Source organism: Oncorhynchus mykiss, chromosome 1 (assembly GCF_013265735.2).
Source record: "Oncorhynchus mykiss isolate Arlee chromosome 1, USDA_OmykA_1.1, whole genome shotgun sequence".
Classification (NCBI taxonomy): Eukaryota; Metazoa; Chordata; class Actinopteri; order Salmoniformes; family Salmonidae; genus Oncorhynchus; species Oncorhynchus mykiss.
In genome coordinates, this window is record NC_048565.1 from 66774631 (window position 1) to 66792551 (window position 17921).

The following is a 17921-nucleotide window of genomic DNA, read 5'->3' on the forward strand; positions in this document are numbered from 1 at the left end:
AAAATGAGAGAAAAAAAGAAACAGCAGCGTGCGGGTTTCTTATTTTTTACCCACTGACATATGAAAACTCTGAACACAAAGCAACTCTAAGCATACACTATATGCACCTGTGAACTAAGATCTGAAAGGATTTGGCCATTTTGATTTGGAGCAAAGATATTTTTGCTAATTGTTTGGAGCAACATGCGATGTTTTCAATTTCAAAGTCGCGCGAGATGTTATGTTTGCACGTAGTACGCACGACGTGCTACGCGTTGAGTCTGAGTGACGCAGCCCCATCTGATTAGGCAGTGTAATGCATTTTTGGGAACAAATATTTATCTTTTAAGCGCCCCTGATGCTGTAGTTGACAATTCATTTGGTTGTATGTGAGATTGAAAGTGCAGTTTTCTTTTTAAAAGGGATCAAGGACACGTTCACCTGCTCTAAAAGATGGCTTCGTCTGATGGAAACAAAAACACGAACACGGAACCATGGGGTGGTTTTGATGACAACATTATCCAGGTAACGTTAGCTAGCGAGTTAGTTAGGTAGCAATAGCCAGGAAAATACTTGTAATGTTTTTACTATTATTTTCCTAGCTACATCGCGATAATGTTACATCTTCTTTAGTGTTGCCAAACGATTTTTTTCTGTGCAATACATATAGTACAGAGAGCTAAGCTAACGTTAAAGTTTGTCCGACAACAATGTTATGCTAGCTTGCTCGCTAATCATAAACATTTATTTTCTTAGCTAGCTAAATTAATTATTAACTTCACAGGTTGTGACAGTCTGATGAAAACATGAACAATTTGCGCGTGAAACAATTTCACGTACAAAGATGTACAGTAGTTATGTAATAAACGATCTATTACTAGGGCACTGGGTCAGCAGTGATTGACATGGAAAACATGGATGACACATCAGGCTCCAGCTTTGAGGACATGGGGGAGATGCACCAGCGCATGAAGGAGGAGGAGGAGGTGGCAGAGGAGGCTGAAGCAACTGAAGAGGAGACTGGAGAGGATGGCGAGTTTCTGGGAATAAAGGGTATCAAGGGCCAGCTGGGGAGACAGGTGGCAGATGAGGTGAGCTGAGAAAGCTTTGTGATGCTGATGGGCAACAACTTGTCACACACAACATTACCTTTGTTATAAAAAGGGCTTTGCCGTTACCCAATATTGTAATTTCTATCCCTTTGTTATAAAAAGGGCTTTGCCGTTACACAATATTGTAATTTCTATCTCAATAGCCTTGTCTGGTTAATTTTGCTGTCATAACTTTGACTTTCATCACACCTTTGTCAGCTGATTTATAATGAATGTTCCCTCATCCTCTTAGGTGTGGCAAGCAGGAAAGCGGCAGGCTTCCAAGGCTTTCAACCTATATGCCAACATAGACATTCTCCGGCCGTACTTTGATGTGGAGCCTATGCAAGTTAGGAACAGGTGTTTGTTTTGTAATCACGACTTGTAGTCCTAACATGTATAGTTTAGCATTCACATTTTATGACACTCTTCCTAACATGTACGCCTCTTTTCTACCCTAGGTTGATTGAATCAATGATACCCATCCGTATGATCAATTTTCCACAGGTGAGTGGGATTTTTTCTTTTCCCATACTATTTTCACAGGCTGGGGAAAGATTTAAATCTAGAAGTTTTCAGAGCTTACTTGGCCAATTAAAGGAAATATAAATGTTTTCACTGTTCTTCTTTTCCAAATGTAGAAGATTGCTGGGGAGCTGTATGGGCCCATGATGCTGGTGTTCACGCTGGTGGCCATCCTCCTGCACGGAATGAAGACATCAGGAACAGTTATTGTAAGAGAGCCCAACTTATACTGTCTTCATAAATGCATGTTAATATACAGTATACAGATGGAAATGGCGTATTAGGTGTAATGAACACTTTTCTACATACAACTGTAGATGAAGGTAGCATCAACTCAACCATTTTGGCATCACGAAAGCATAAAGCATCTGTTCAGAGTCTCAGACATTAGGTACTGCTTATTTAGCACTCATGTGGTCTGTTCATCCTGCATTGTTATTATTAGTTGTCTATCTGACCTTGATTAGGCCTAATAAATGTTTTTCTTCCCTGCACAGAGAGAGGGTACTCTGATGGGAACAGCCATAGGGACATGCTTTGGTTACTGGCTGGGAGTTTCCTCCTTCATCTATTTCCTGGCGTACCTATGCAATGCCCAGATCACCATGCTCCAGATGCTGTCTCTGCTGGTGAGTCAACAGTGACCATAACTCTCCTCACAGCATCCCTGTGTAATCCGTTTGCTATAAAAGCAGTGTGAAATCTCACCGTCTGTTCTACTATGTGCCCCCAACAGGGTTATGGTCTTTTCGGGCACTGCGTGGTTCTCTTCGTCACCTACAACGTCCACTTCCACTCCCTGTTCTACATCCTGTGGCTGGTCGTAGGAGGGCTCTCCACACTGCGGATGGTAAATAGGCAGATTAATTACTTCAAATCCAAAGAGCCCTTTGACATTCTCTGTCTGCGTTTTGAGTGGTAAGGCTAAAGCAACCGACTAGACCAACGTCGAGGAGTGAAGTCGGACACTAATGTGGTTTTCCAACAGAAAGGCTCAGATTAACATGGCAGTGTTGCCGTTGTTTCTAAAAGTTTTTGTTTATAATGTTGAAATAAGTATGTCAAACTGAAATCACATGTGTGTAGATTGTTAAATCAAATAGTGAGAGCCTAAAATATCACATTCATTTGTATATATCCACTGTATAGGCCTATATGAATCGCGGCAAAGTTGGTTCCTGTCTCAGTCATTTCTTTGCCTGGGTCAAACAAAAACACCCGAATGACTGGTTGATAATAGAGCCTCCCACAATGCAGGCGAAGGCTGCAGGATGAAGTTGGTGAAGAGCAACTGTAGGTGCAAGTCAGACAAGTTTTATCCCCATAAAAAGGCCTAGACAAAATATATCCGCTCGAATGCGTCCACTATGTCAGTGATAGTCAGTCTCTCCCCCTGGCTCACCTTCTCCCTCTCTCTCAGGTGGCTGCTGTTATCTCTCGGACTGTGGGCCAGACCCCACGCCTCATCCTCTGTGGAACACTGGCTGCTCTGCATATGCTCTTCCTGCTCTACCTGCACTTCGCTTATCACAAGATTGTTGAAGGTAAGATTCCCCGGAAGGCAAACCAGGACTCGTCTTCACAAAGCATCTCAGAGTAGGAATGCTGATCTACACTGAGCAAAAATATAAAACGCAACATGGAACAATTTCAAAGATTTTACTGAATTACAGTTCATATAAGGACATCCGTCAATTTAAATCAATTCATTAGGCCCTAATCTATGGATTTCACATGAATGGGAATACATATATGCATCTGTTGACCACAGATCACTTAAAACCCGTCAGTATCGTGTGTGTGACCACCATCTGCTGCATGCAGCGCGACACATCTCCTTCGCATAGAGTTGATCAGGCTGTTGATTTTGGCCTCTGGAATGTTGTCCCATTCCACTTTAATGGCTGTATGAAGTTACTGGATATTGGCGGGTACTGGAACACGCTGTCGTACACTTCGATCCAGAGCTTCCCAAACATGCTCAATGGGTGACATGTCTGGTGATTATGCAGGCCATGGAAGAACGGGGACATTTTCAGCTTCCAGGAATTGTGTACAGATCCTTGTGACATGGGGCCGTGCATTATCATGCTGAAACATGAGGTGATGGCGGCGGAAGAATGGCACGACAATGAGCCTCAGGATCTCGTCACAGTATCTCTCTGCATTCAAATTTCCGTCGATAAAATACAGTTGTGTTCGTTGTCTGTAGCTTATGCCTGCCCATACCATAACCCCACCACCATTGGGCACTCTGTTCACAACATTGACATCAGCAAACCACTCGTCCACACACGACAGATGTCTGCCATCTGCCCGGTACAGTTGAAACTGGGATTCATTCGCGAAGAGCAGACTTCTCCGGCATGCCAGTGGACAGCAAAGGTGAGCGTTTGCCCACAGAAGTTGGTTACGACGGCGAAATGCAGTCTAAGACCCTGGTGAGGACGACGAGCAAGCAGCTTCCTTGAGAAGGTTTCTTACAGTTTGTGCAGAAATTCTTCAGTTGTGCAAACCCACAGTTTCAGAAGCTGGATGTGGAGGTCCTGGGCTGACGTGATTACACGTAGTCTGCGGTTGTGAGGCCGGTTGGACGTACTGCAAAATTCTCTAAAATAATGTTGGAGGTGGCTTATGGTAGAGATCTGAACATTAAATTCTCTGGCAATTCCAATTGCAAGCTCCCTCAACTTGAGACATCTGTGGCATTGTGTTTGAGTGGCTTTTTATTGTCCCTAATACAAGGTGCACCTGTGTAATGATCATGCTGTTTAATCACCTTGATATGCCACACCTGTCAGGTAGATGGATCGTCTTGGCAAAGGAGAAATGCTCACTAACAGGGGTGTAAACAAATTTGTGCATAACGTTTGAGAGAAATAAGCTTTTTGTGCCTATAAAACATTTTTGGGATATTTTATTTCAGCTCATGAAACATGGGACCAACACTTTATATGTTGCAATTATATTTTAGTTCAATGTAAGATCATTTTTGCCTTTTAAATCTTTAATGAAGGATGGGGGGACCAAGATCAGCACTCCAACTTTGAGACGCTTAATGAATACAGGCTCCCCTTGTCCAAATATAAACACATTTGAATTGCTTCTATTCAATGATCCTCCAAGTTAGGCTTGGGCAGTGTACCAGGGTATTTTTAAATAGTTATAGTATGATTTTTCAATACTGTCAAAATAAATAATATATAATAACCTCTGGAGGTAGGGATAGGCGTTTAAAATAATTTCCCTATTCAAACAGTATCATACATTTTTGTCAGATATCCGGACATTCAAATTACACATTTTCTTCACTTCTGCGCGTTGGAGAGAGGCTGGCGCTCTATTGCTGCAGCTACTGAGGGCTGTGTGTGTGTGTGTGGCAGTGAGCAGACAGAGGAAGAGCGAGAGACGCAGTAGCTGACTCTGCCACATCCAAGACTAGCTAACTTGTAGGAGCCACAATGTTATTTATCATCCCATACAGTGCATTCGGAAAGTATTCAGACCCCTTGACTTTTTCCACATTTTGTTACGTTACAGCCTTATTCTGAAATGGATTAAATAAAAAAAATTATCCTCAATCTACACACAATGCCTCATAATGACAAAACAAAAAGTTATTTTTCTCACATTTTTGCTAATAAAAAGCCTTATTTACATAACTATTCAGAGCCTTTTGATATGAGACTCGAAATTGAGCTCAGGTGCATCCTGTTTCCATTGATCATCCTTGAGATGTTTCTACAACTTGATTTGAGTCCACCTGTGGAAAATTCAATTGATTGGACATGATTTGGAAAGGCACACACCTGTCTATATAAGATCCTAAAGTTGACAGTGTATGTCAGAGCAAAAACCAAGCCATGAGGTCAAAGGATTTGTCCGTAGAGCTCAGAGACAGGATTGTGTCGAGGCACAGATCTGGTGAAGTATACCAAAACATTTCTGCAGTATTGAAGGTACTCAAGAACACAATCGCCTCCATCAAAGTTTGTAACCACCCAAGACTCTTACTAGAGCTGGCCGTCCGGTCAATCTGAGCAATCTGGGGAGAAGCGCCTTGGTCAGGGAGTTGACCAAGAACCCGATGTTCACTCTGACAGAGCTCCAGAGTTCCTCTGTGGAGATGGGAGAACCTTCCAGAAGGACAACCATCTCTGCAGAACTCCACCAATCAGGCCTTTATGATAGAGTTGCCAGACTGAAACCACTTCTCAGTAAAAGGCCCATGACATCTCGCTTGGAGTTTGCCAAAAGGCACCTCAAGGACTCTCAGACCATGAAAAACAAGATTCTCTGGACTGATGAAACCAAGATTGAACTCTTTGGCCTGAATGCCAAGCATCACATCTGGAGGAATCAAGTCACGGTGAAGAATGGTGGTGGTAGCATCATGCTGTGAGGATGTTTTTCAGCGGCAGGGACTGGGAGACTAGTCAGGATTGAGGAAAAGATGAACAGAGCAAAGTACAGCAATCCTTGATGAAAAACTGCCCCAGAGCGTTCAGGACCTCAGACTGGGGGGAAGGTTCACCTTCCAACAGGACAACGACTCTAAGCACACAGCTGAGACAACACCGGAGTGGCTTCGGGACAAGTCTCTGAATGTCCTTGAGTGGCCCAGCCAGATCCCGGACTTGAACCCGGTCGAACATCTCTGGAGAGACCTGAAAATAGCTGTGCAGCAACGCTCCCCGTTCAACCTGATAAAGCTTGAGGGGATCTGCAGAGAAGAATGGGAGAAACTTCCCAAATACAGGTGTGCCAAGCTTGTAGCCTCATACCCAAGAAGACTCGAGGCTGTAATCACTGCCAAAGGTGCTTCAACCAAGTACTGAGGAAGTGGTCTGAACACTGAAGTAAATGTTTTTTTATTGTTAGTACATTTTATAAAAATGTCTCAACCTGTTTTTGCTTTATTGTGGGGTTGATGTAGGTTGATGAGGGATTACAACAATTTAATCAATTTTAGGATAAGGTTGTAACGCAGCAAAATGTGTAAAAAGTGAAGGGGTCTGAATACTTTCAGAATGCACTGTATAACAGTGCCTGTCTTGACTGGAGTAGCCTAGAGAACCTAGCCAGCTATAGCTAGCTAGGCTAATTGAGGCCACATTCTGCGCTTTCTCCCCAACCCCATTAGGATAAACAGCCTACCTGTTGGTTGCTCACTGTAGACTACTCCTTCTCATTTTGCCAACTTTTTAATTCCATAAACTTGCATTGCATTAGTGACCTGTCACTCCACTTGCTGCATATTGAGCCGCTTTGATTGGCCAACCTAAACAGAAAGCTACACACCTGAAGGCTACCGGTCTTTTTATGGGCCGCACGTCATAAAAACAACATTGGAAAGTTTGTTTTATTATATTAATAGTTTGAAACATCATGGTGTGTAATATATACCCTTGTATGTAACAATGTTACATGGATATTTTAATTTAATTTAGAAAAAGCCTTTTCAGTGTTAAATAGACGTAATAAAAATGGATACTCACACACAATACTCTGTATTCGAATACTATTGTCCGTTCGAATATTCAAATATCTGTGCACATCTCTACTCGGGGGCACACCCGCTTTGAAGGAACAGTGGGGGTGCATGCTACGCCACTGCTGGTAACTATCTAAGGTACCAAATAAATGATCTCCAGCTCAGGGCTCCAGCTAGGCATTTGGTTTGCTAACTTGCTAGCTAAATGGCTAGCTTGCAATACCAAGCTTTTTGGTTACAGCAGAGACAATCAATCAACTCCTGGATCAAGATCCCTGCTCCCTAAATTAGTTTTGTGTGTCAATGTGTTTTGTGCTGGGGTTTTTTTTGTTTGGGAAGGAATAGTGCACCTTGTGTGCACTGTCGGTGATAACGTATGGTACAGGGACGGTATGAAAATCTGGATACCGCCCAACCCTACGCCAAGGTATATTCCTAAAAGTCCAATGCAGATGTTTTTATCTCAATATCAAATCATTTCTGGGTAACAATGAAGTATCTTACTGTGATTGTTTTAAGTTAAAATGGTTTTTAAAAAAAAGAAGAAAAAAAAAAGCTATTTCTCAAGCAATCAATTTTCTAGGACTGCCTGTGAGTGGTCTGTGAGGGAGCTAATTGGAGGGATATGTAATTTTAACTAGATGTTATTAGCAGAGAGGTTTGAAACTCTTTGTAATTGGTCTATTAACTTATACCACCTGGTGATATCGCAGGCCAAAACTCAACCCTACCAAAACAGGCTGAAATTCCATGTGTTTTTTCCAAACAGCTCTTCTACTAAAAAGTAGTTATTATAATTGTCACAATATTATTTCAACCTCAGAATGGAAATACCATACAAAACACTGGAAAATCAGATTTTTGACCCCACTGCCCTTTTAAACTGGGTCTTGAATTTGATTAAATAAAAATGAGACATTTGTTTTGCTTTTTTTTTTGTCTGAAGGTATCCTGGACACATTGGAAGGACCCAACATGCCCCCCATCCAGAGAGTGGCCAGAGATTTGCCTGTGGTGGCCACTGCTGCTATGAATGCTGTGAATGCCACAGTGAAGACCCTTGGTGTTATCCTGCAGTCACAGTGATGTTGTGTCCAACATCAACGATGAGACCATAGGCTCATGAGAACCTGATTTCCATGGTGGTGGTGTTGTGTAGATAATACAGACTGATGTGAAGGTCAAAGACCATGGTGGTTACTGGTTATAGTTGACATTCATCATGATACATGAACATTGTCTCGGCAAACAAATCATCATCTGTTCACAACAACTATTGGTTGTTTATATTGAACCAAATCAAAAAACTAGTGAATGTCATGTTTGTTCTCTTCAAATGATTGACTCCCTTTTTCATAGGGATCTTGTATTTGTTAAAGCAGCTTGAGTGCATTAAGATTCCCAGCTGTTTGCATTTGTTCTCATGTTTAGACAAATTAATATTCAATTCAACTCGACACTCTCCTTTTTGTAGGCTTTGTTACACAGGTTATGGTGATTCTATAAAATTCTAGACGTTCAACGGGAGGACGGTTCCCTAAGGCTGTGTGGTGCCTTCTATAGTTTCTTCAAAGGAATTATTATTATTATTATCATGTATGATACGGGGTAAATTTAGAGTTTTATCTAGCTTGTTTTACACAATGCACCTCTCTTGTCTGATAACCTAATGGGAAAATAACCAGATATGCAGTTGATATGTCACGAGATACTGCATTAACTTATGAATATTGTTCCTTCTAATCAGCTTTTGTTTCACCCAGTCATTTGTGCTGTGCATTATTTGTACTTCCTAACATTTGGGTGGGATGCAAGGTAACCTCTCCTCCTTTTTATTTAAATGTGAAATTGTATTTATAGGGTTATTGTACAAAACGATACAATGGAAATAAACTTTACGGACCTAAGACATGGTCTTCTGAAAAAAAATCAAGAAGTCCTGCAATTAGATCCTAATCTATGAGTTTCACATGCTTGGGAATACAGATATGCATCTGTTTGTCACAGATACCTTAAAAAAAACTGTCAGTATCTGGTGTGACCACCATTTGTCTCATGCAGTGCAACATATCTCCATTGCATAGAGTTGATCAGGCTGTTGATTGTGGCCTGTGGAATGTTGGCCAACTCTTCAATGGCTGTGTGAAGTTGCTGGATATTGGCGGGAACTGGAACATGCTGTCGTACACATAGATCCAGAACATCCCAAACAGGCTCAATGGGTGACATGTCTGGTGATTATGCAGGCCATTGAAGAACTGGGACATTTTCAGCTTCCAGGAATTGTGTACAGATCCTTGCGACATGGTGCCGTACATTATCATGCTGAAAAATTAGGTGATGGCGGTAGATGAATGGCATGACAATGGGCCTCAGGATCTCGTCATGATATTCTGTGCATTTAAATTGCCATCGATAAAATGCAATCATGTTTGTTGTCCGTAGCTTATGCCTGCCCATACCATAACCCAATCGCCACTATGGGGCACTCAGCAAATGTTGACATCAGCCACCCGCTCGCCAACAATGCACCATACACGCTCTGCCATCTGCCCGCTACAGCTGAAACCGGGATTCATCCGTGAAGAGCAGACTTCTCCAGCATGCCAGTGGCCATTAAATATGAGCATTTGCCCACTGAAGTCGGTTACGACGCCAAACTGCCGTCAGGTCAAGACCCTGGTGAGGACAACAAGATGAGCTTCCCTGATACGGTTTCTGACAAGTTTGTGCAGAAATTCTTTGTACAAACCCACTGTTTCATCAGCTGTCCAGGTGGCTGGTCTCAGACGATCCCGCAGGTGAAGAAGCCGGTTTTGGAGGTCCTGGGCTGGCGTGGTTACACGTGGTCTGTGGTTGTGAGGTCAGTTGGACATACTGCAAAATTCTCTAAAATGACGTTGAAGGTGGCTTATGGAAGAGATCTGAACATTAATATCTGGCAACAGCTCTGGTGGACATACCTGCAGTCAGCATCTAAATTGCACTCTCCCTCAACTTGAGACATCGATGACATTGTGTTGTGTGACAAAACTGCATGTTTTAGAGTCGCCATTTATTGGTCACACACTAATTTAGCAGATGTTATTGCGGGTATAGCTAAATTCTTGTGTTCCTAGCTCTAACAGTGCAGTTGTATCTAACAGTTCTCAACAATACACACTAAAAGTAAAATAATGGAATTAGAAATATGAAATATTAGACTGAGCAATGTCAGAGTGGCACGGACTAAAATACAGTACAATAGAATACATTTATATACATATGAAATGAGTAAAGCAGTATGTAAACATAATTTAAACATTATTAAAGTGGCCAGTTATTCCAAGTCTATGTACAGTTGTGGCCAAATGTTTTGAGAATGACACAAATATTAATTTCCACAAAGTTTGCTGCTTCAGTGTCTTTAGATATTTTTGTCAGATATTACTATGGAATACTGAAGTATAATTACAAGCATTTCATAAGTGTCAAAGGCTTTTATTGACAATTACATGAAGTTAATGCAAAGAGTCAATATTTGCAGTGTTGACCCTTCTTTTTCAAGACCTCTGCAATCCGCCCTGGCACGCTGTCAATTAACTTCTGGGCCACATCCTGACTGATGGCAGCCCATTCTTGCACAATCAAGTCTTTTTGAGTTTGTCAGAATTTGTGGGTTTTTGTTAGTCCACCTGCCTCTTGAGGATTGACCACAAGTTCTCAATGGGATTAAGGTTTCGGGAGTTTCCTGTCCAAAATATAGATGTTTTGTTCCCCGAGCCACTTAGCTATCACTTTTGCCTTATGGCAAGGTGCTCCATCATGCTGGAAAAGGCATTGTTCGTCACCAAACTGTTCCTGGATGGTTGGGAGAAGTTGCTCTCGGAGGATGTGTTGGTACCATTCTTTATTCATGGCTGTGTTCTTAGGCAAAATTGTGAGTGAGCCCACTCCCTTGGCTGAGAAGCAACCCCACACATGAATGGTCTCAGGATGCTTTACTGTTGGCATGACACAGGACTGATGGTAGCGCTCACCTTGTCTTCTCCGGACAAGCTTTTTTCCGGATGCCCCAAACAATCGGAAAGGGGATTCATCAGGGAAAATGACTTTACCCCAGTCCTCAGCAGTCCAATCCCTGTACCTTTTGCAGAATATCAGTCTGTCCCTGATGTTTTTTCTGGAGAGAAGTGGCTTCTTTGCTGCCCTTCTTGACACCAGGCTATCCTCCAAAGGTCTTCGCCTCACTGTGTGTGCAGATGCGCTCACACCTGCCTGCTGCCATTCCTGAGCAAGCTCTGTTCTGGTGGTGCCCCGATCCCACAGCTGAATCAACTTTAAGAGACGGTCCTGGCACTTGCTGGACTTTCTTGGGCTCCCTGAAGCCTTCTTCACAACAATTGAACCGCTCTCCTTGAAGTTCTTGATGATCAGATAAATGGTTGATTTAGGTGCAATCTTACTGGCAGCAATATCCTTGCCTGTGAAGCCCTTTTTGTGCAAAGCAATGATGACGGCACGTGTTGCCTTGCAGGTAACCATGGTTGACACAGGAAGAACAATGATTCCAAGCACCATCCTCCTTTTGAAGCTTCCAGTCTGTTTTTCTAACTCCATCAGCATGACAGAGTGATCTCCAGCCTTGTCCTCGTCAACACTCACACCTGTGTTAACGAGAGAATCACTGGCATGATGTCAGCTGGTCCTTTTGTGGCAGGGCTGAAATGCAGTGGAAATGTTTTTTGGGGGGGATTTAGTTAATTTGTATGGCAAAGAGGGAGGTTGCAATTAATTGCCATTAATCTGATCACTCTTCATAACATTCTGGAGTATATGCAATTTGCCATCATACAAACTGAGGCAGCAGACTTTGTGAAAATGGATATGTGTGTCATTCTCAAAACTTTTGGCCATGACTGTATATAGGGCAGCAGCCTCTAAGGTGCAGGGTTACGTAACCGGGTGGAAGCCGGCTAGTGATGTTTAACAGTCTGATGGCCTTGAAATAGAAGCTGTTTTTCAGTCTCCCGGTCCCAGCTTTGATGCACCTGTACTGACCTCGCCTTCCGGATGATAGCGGGGTGTACAGGCCGTGGCTCGAGTGGTTGATGTCCTTGATTATCTTTTTGGCCTTCCTGTGACATCGGGTGCTGTAGGTGTCCTGGGGGGCAGGTAGTTTTCCCCCTCTGGAGAGCCCTGAGGTTGTAGACGGTGCAGTTGCCATACCAGGCAGTGATACAGCCCGACAGGATGCTCTCAATTGTGCATCTGTAAAAGTTTGTGAGTGTCTTAGGGGCCAAGCCAAATTTCTTCAGCTTCCTGAGGTTGAAAAGGCGGCGTTGCGCTTGCTTCACCACACTGTCTCTGTGGGTGGACCATTTCAGATCGTCAGTAATGTGTACGTCGAGGAACTTGAAGCTTTCCACTGCGGTCCTGTTGATGTGGATAGGGGCATGCTCCCTCTGCTGTTTCCTGAAGTCCACGATCAGCTCCTTTGTTTTGTTGACGTTGTGTGAGAGGTTATTTTCCTGGCACCACTCTCCCAGGGCCCTCACCTCCTCCCTGTAAGCTGTCTCGTCATTGTTGGTAATAACAGGTAATAACACTGTTGTGTCGTGTGCAAACTTGATTGAGTTGGAGGCTGAACAGGAAGTACAGGAGTGGGGCTGAGCACGCACCTTTATGGGGCCCCTGTGTTGAGGATCAGCGAAGTGGAGGTGCTGTTTCCTACCTTCAACAGTTGGGGGTGGCCCGTCAGGAATATATTCTTAAATCCATTCCTTAGATTTGTGTGTATTGTTGTGAAATTGTTCGATTTTACTTGTTAGATATTACTGCACACTTGGCGCTAGCATTTCGCTACACCTGCAATATCATCTGTTAAACACGTATGTGACCAATTAAACCTGATTTGATTTTTATTTGATTTTGAAGCAGCCTCTGGAATAAGTTAAATTGGGGCAGCACCCCACCATGTCATCATGTAGTACAGCTGTGAGTGAGTACTTCAAGGCTGAAAAAACACCACGTATCCCTGAAGAACTCCTTTAGGGTCAGCTGAATGACATTGAAGTTGGATTTTCGGGCTGAACTTCAAACCTCTTGGAGTCTATTTCTCTGCTGACGAGTAAATATTGACCAGGGCCCGGTTTCCTAATAGCGATGGAATTTAGGCTTTTGTTGTAACGATTCATGCGTTTCCCAAAACACCATGCAGAGAATGTTTGCCTGGGCACACCAAGTCATTTCAACGTGGATAATTGGGTAATATTTGGTTGAAACAATGATTAATGATAACTATATTAACCCACTCAAAAAGACAGCCAAAAGTTAGTTGAATTTCCAATGTGTTATCACTATGCTTTCAACCATCTAAAAGCACAACCAAATTACAATGAAAAAACAATGTCTTATTTTTGGTTTAGTTGTCAAACAAATCACCACGCTTTATATACTTACATTGGAATCAAAATGTGACCATGGATGTGTTTCTTATTTTAAAGTTGAATGTTAAATTAGTCTGTAAGATAGCCTTAACTTTAAGCTATTTACGCTATTAAAAAAGTTATATTGAACTGTGTTTGGTTGTCAACGCAACCAAATATCAACATTTGAAGGAGATGCATCTTCTGTTTGGATAGTTCCATCTGTGCTGCTGGCTTTAATTCAAGTTGGTCTACAAATGAATTAAAACCAATCAGAAATCTAATTTAAAGAATAGAACTAAATAGAATCAAACTTTAAATGCACTTTAAATAAAATTTGATTTGATTTAGTCCTATTCTTTAACTTAGATTTTTGGTTGATATGGAAACGTGAATCCAGCATATTAATGATTAATTTAAAAACAAACTGGTATTAAAGCCAGACTAATTCAGTGGCACAGGTGGAACTATCCAAGCAGAATATAAATGTCCTTAAAATGTTGATATTTGGTTGCGTTGACAACCAAACAATTCAATAAGACTAAATATAGTTGTTATATTTGAAATCAACCAGACCTTGAAACCCTAGGCCAGTGATTCCCAATCTTTTTATAGCCCCGTACCCCTTCAAACATTTAACCTCCAGCTGCGTAGCCCCTCTAGCACCAGGGTCAGCGCGCACTCAAAAAAAAATTCTCCATCATTATAAGCCTGCCACACACACACTATACAATACATTTATTAAACATAAGAATGAGGTTGAGTGTTTGTCACAACCTGGCTCGTGGGAAGTGACAAAGAGCTCATATAGGTCCAGGGCACAAATAATAATAATCAATCATTTTGCTCTTTATTTAGCCATCTTACATATAAAACCTTTTTTGTTCATCAAAATTGTGAATAACTCACCACAGGTTAATGAAAAGGGTGTGCTTGAAAGGATGGGCATAACTCTGCAATGTTGGGTTGTATTGGAGAGAGTCTCAGTCTTAAATCATTTTCCACACAGTCTGTGCCTTTATTTTGTTTTGATGCTAGTGAGAGCAGAAAATCCACTCTCACATAAGTATGTGGTTGCAAAGGGCATCAGTGTCTTAACAGCACGATTTGCCAAGGCAGGATACTCTGAGCGCAGCCCTATCCAGATATCTGGCAGTGGCTTCTGATTAAATTAAATTTTCACAGAACCGTTTGTTTCGATGAGGCTCTCTTGTTCCGATATCGGTAAGTGGACTGGAGGCAGTCTCTCAATTCATAAAAACATCAAATACTTTGCCCCTTGATAACCAGCGCACTTATGTATGTTGTGAAAGCGTTACATGGTCGCTGCCCATACAGTGCCTTGCGAAAGTATTCGGCCCCCTTGAACTTTGCGACCTTTTGCCACATTTCAGGCTTCAAACATAAAGATATAAAACTGTATTTTTTTGTGAAGAATCAACAACAAGTGGGACACAATCATGAAGTGGAACGACATTTATTGGATATTTCAAACTTTTTTAACAAATCAAAAACTGAAAAATTGGACGTGCAAAATTATTCAGCCCCTTTACTTTCAGTGCAGCAAACTCTCTCCAGAAGTTCAGTGAGGATCTCTGAATGATCCAATGTTGACCTAAATGACGAATGATGATAAATACAATCCACCTGTGTGTAATCAAGTCTCCGTATAAATGCACCTGCACTGTGATAGTCTCAGAGGTCCGTTAAAAGCGCAGAGAGCATCATGAAGAACAAGGAACACACCAGCCAGGTCCGAGATACTGTTGTGAAGAAGTTTAAAGCCGGATTTGGATACAAAAAGATTTCCCAAGCTTTAAACATCCCAAGGAGCACTGTGCAAGCGATAATATTGAAATGGAAGGAGTATCAGACCACTGCAAATCTACCAAGACCTGGCCGTCCCTCTAAACTTTCAGCTCATACAAGGAGAAGACTGATCAGAGATGCAGCCAAGAGGCCCATGATCACTCTGGATGAACTGCAGAGATCTACAGCTGAGGTGGGAGACTCTGTCCATAGGACAACAATCAGTCGTATATTGCACAAATCTGGCCTTTATGGAAGAGTGGCAAGAAGAAAGCCATTTCTTAAAGATATCCATAAAAAGTGTCGTTTAAAGTTTGCCACAAGCCACCTGGGAGACACACCAAACATGTGGAAGAAGGTGCTCTGGTCAGATGAAACCAAAATTGAACTTTTTGGCAACAATGCAAAACGTTATGTTTGGCGTAAAAGCAACACAGCTCATCACCCTGAACACACCATCCCCACTGTCAAACATGGTGGTGGCAGCATCATGGTTTGGGCCTGATTTTCTTCAGCAGGGACAGGGAAGATGGTTAAAATTGATGGGAAGATGGATGGAGCAAAATACAGGACCATTCTGGAAGAAAACCTGATGGAGTCTGCAAAAGACCTGAGACTGGGACGGAGATTTGTCTTCCAACAAGACAATGATCCAAAACATAAAGCAAAATCTACAATGGAATGGTTCAAAAATAAACATATCCAGGTGTTAGAATGGCCAAGTCAAAGTCCAGACCTGAATCCAATCGAGAATCTGTGGAAAGAACTGAAAACTGCTGTTCACAAATGCTCTCCATCCAACCTCACTGAGCTCGAGCTGTTTTGCAAGGAGGAATGGGAAAAAATGTCAGTCTCTCGATGTGCAAAACTGATAGAGACATACCCCAAGCGACTTACAGCTGTAATAGCAGCAAAAGGTGGCGCTACAAAGAATTAACTTAAGGGGGCTGAATAATTTTGCACGCCCAATTTTTCAGTTTTTGATTTGTTAAAAAAGTTTGAAATATCCAATAAATGTCGTTCCACTTCATGATTGTGTCCCACTTGTTGTTGATTCTTCACAAAAAAATACAGTTTTATATCTTTATGTTTGAAGCCTGAAATGTGGCAAAAGGTCGCAAAGTTCAAGGGGGCCGAATACTTTCGCAAGGCACTGTATCATTGCATAATGCAGAAAATACACAAGAGTTCAGGGGCCTTGCTTTTGCTGCATTCCCTTGGCAGCAAGAGCCTCTCGGTGGATGCTGCAGTGTACCCAAGTGGCGTCGGGCCATCAGTACAGATACCAACACATCTTGACCAGCAAAGTCCATTTGATGTCACAAAGCTGTCCAGTACTTTAAAATATCCTCTTCTGTTATCCTGGTTTCCAGAAGAGGATGTCTTCCTTATTTGACCCTCAAACGTAACGGGCATAGCTGGGCTAGCAACAAATATAGAATTACTGATGCTAGCATTGGATGTGCTTGTGGAAGCAGAACAACTTGTGTCATCGACAGGTGCAGGTGTAGTACTGCTGGTAGTAGCAGTACTACCATTAGAGCTGGTATGTGTCTCTATGGACGCGGGCCTTACTTTTTTTTTAACCATTTATCAATTTTTAAGCAAACGGAATGAGCAGCAGCTACGTTTGGCTACATACGGACCATTAGTGGAATTCCGCCGAGAGAGTAACAGTTAATGTGATTGGATGTTAATTTTTTGACTAGGCTACCTGTATTTGACATTGTGTTGTTATTTCGCTGAACACTAGATGGTTTAATTTTATTTTTGGCAGTGAAATGTGGCTACTCAGGCGAGAAAAAAACATCACCCAAATGTATAGCCCCATGGAAAATCTAAATGGACTGTTTGAAAATGTGAATCACATTTTTATTTGGCATAGCCCTGGGTATACCCCAGTTTGGGCATAGCCGCCCTAAGCCTATGCGTTCTCTATTTTTTGTTGAATTGAAACAATAGCTATGGATGACTTTGCAAGTGCTTTATACTGTAGTCCTAAATAGCTTAATCGAGGATATATGAATGATAAAGTATGGTCAGATTTCATTTGCTCTGTTAAACCTACACTTTGGAATGGCTTGGATAGCAACAGTAAATCTGTTTAGTTTTTAAGTGGAGATCGCTCAACAATCATTCTCACGATAGCACATTGGTAATAGTCAGTGCTATCATAGCTAAGCAAGGCTGGGCTTGGCTATAACCTTGCTGCCCAGCCTATTGAATTTTATTCTGATAGTGGATCTAATGTTGTTTTAAAGGTACAAATTCAACATATTTTATACAAGGTTTGTCTATGTTGAAATGTGGCAGCATAACCATGCCCTCCACTAGTCCTCTCCGCTCACTAGGGGAACTATGGGATGTGACTGCAGTCTGCAACGAGACATGAGATAGGCACAGTGGAAGGATACTCAGCTGTCACACCCTCAACCTGGGTGACTACCAATGTGCTGGAGGCTATGGTTATTCAGCAATCATATATATATATATATATATATATATATATATATATATATATAGTACCAGTCAAACGTTTGGATACACCAACTCAAAGGTTTTTCTTTATTTTTACTAATTTCTACATTGTAGAGTTATAGTGAAGACATCAAAACT

General features: G+C 41.9%; 1 protein-coding gene across 1 annotated transcript; it reads left to right on the forward strand.

The window, feature by feature from the left end:
• The first annotated feature begins 237 nt into the window (after window positions 1-237).
• yipf3 (Yip1 domain family, member 3) lies at window positions 238-9025 on the forward strand. Its single transcript, XM_021608546.2, has 9 exons — window positions 238-504; window positions 861-1070; window positions 1324-1430; window positions 1532-1577; window positions 1712-1804; window positions 2093-2224; window positions 2332-2445; window positions 3016-3139; window positions 8036-9025. Exons 1-9 carry the CDS (start codon window positions 433-435, stop codon window positions 8173-8175), a joined length of 1038 nt encoding a protein of 345 aa, XP_021464221.1. The 5' UTR covers window positions 238-432; the 3' UTR covers window positions 8176-9025.
• The last annotated feature ends 8896 nt before the right edge of the window (window positions 9026-17921 follow it).

Bases quoted from the DNA above. Each gene is read 5' to 3' on its own strand.
- yipf3 (XM_021608546.2), top strand. From the start codon at position 433: ATGGCTTCGTCTGATGGAAACAAAAACACGAACACGGAACCATGGGGT. The intron at 1,071-1,323 runs GTGAGCTGAGAA...TCATCCTCTTAG, and splicing joins GGAGACAGGTGGCAGATGAG to GTGTGGCAAGCAGGAAAGCG. The intron at 1,805-2,092 runs GTAAGAGAGCCC...TTCCCTGCACAG, and splicing joins AGACATCAGGAACAGTTATT to AGAGAGGGTACTCTGATGGG.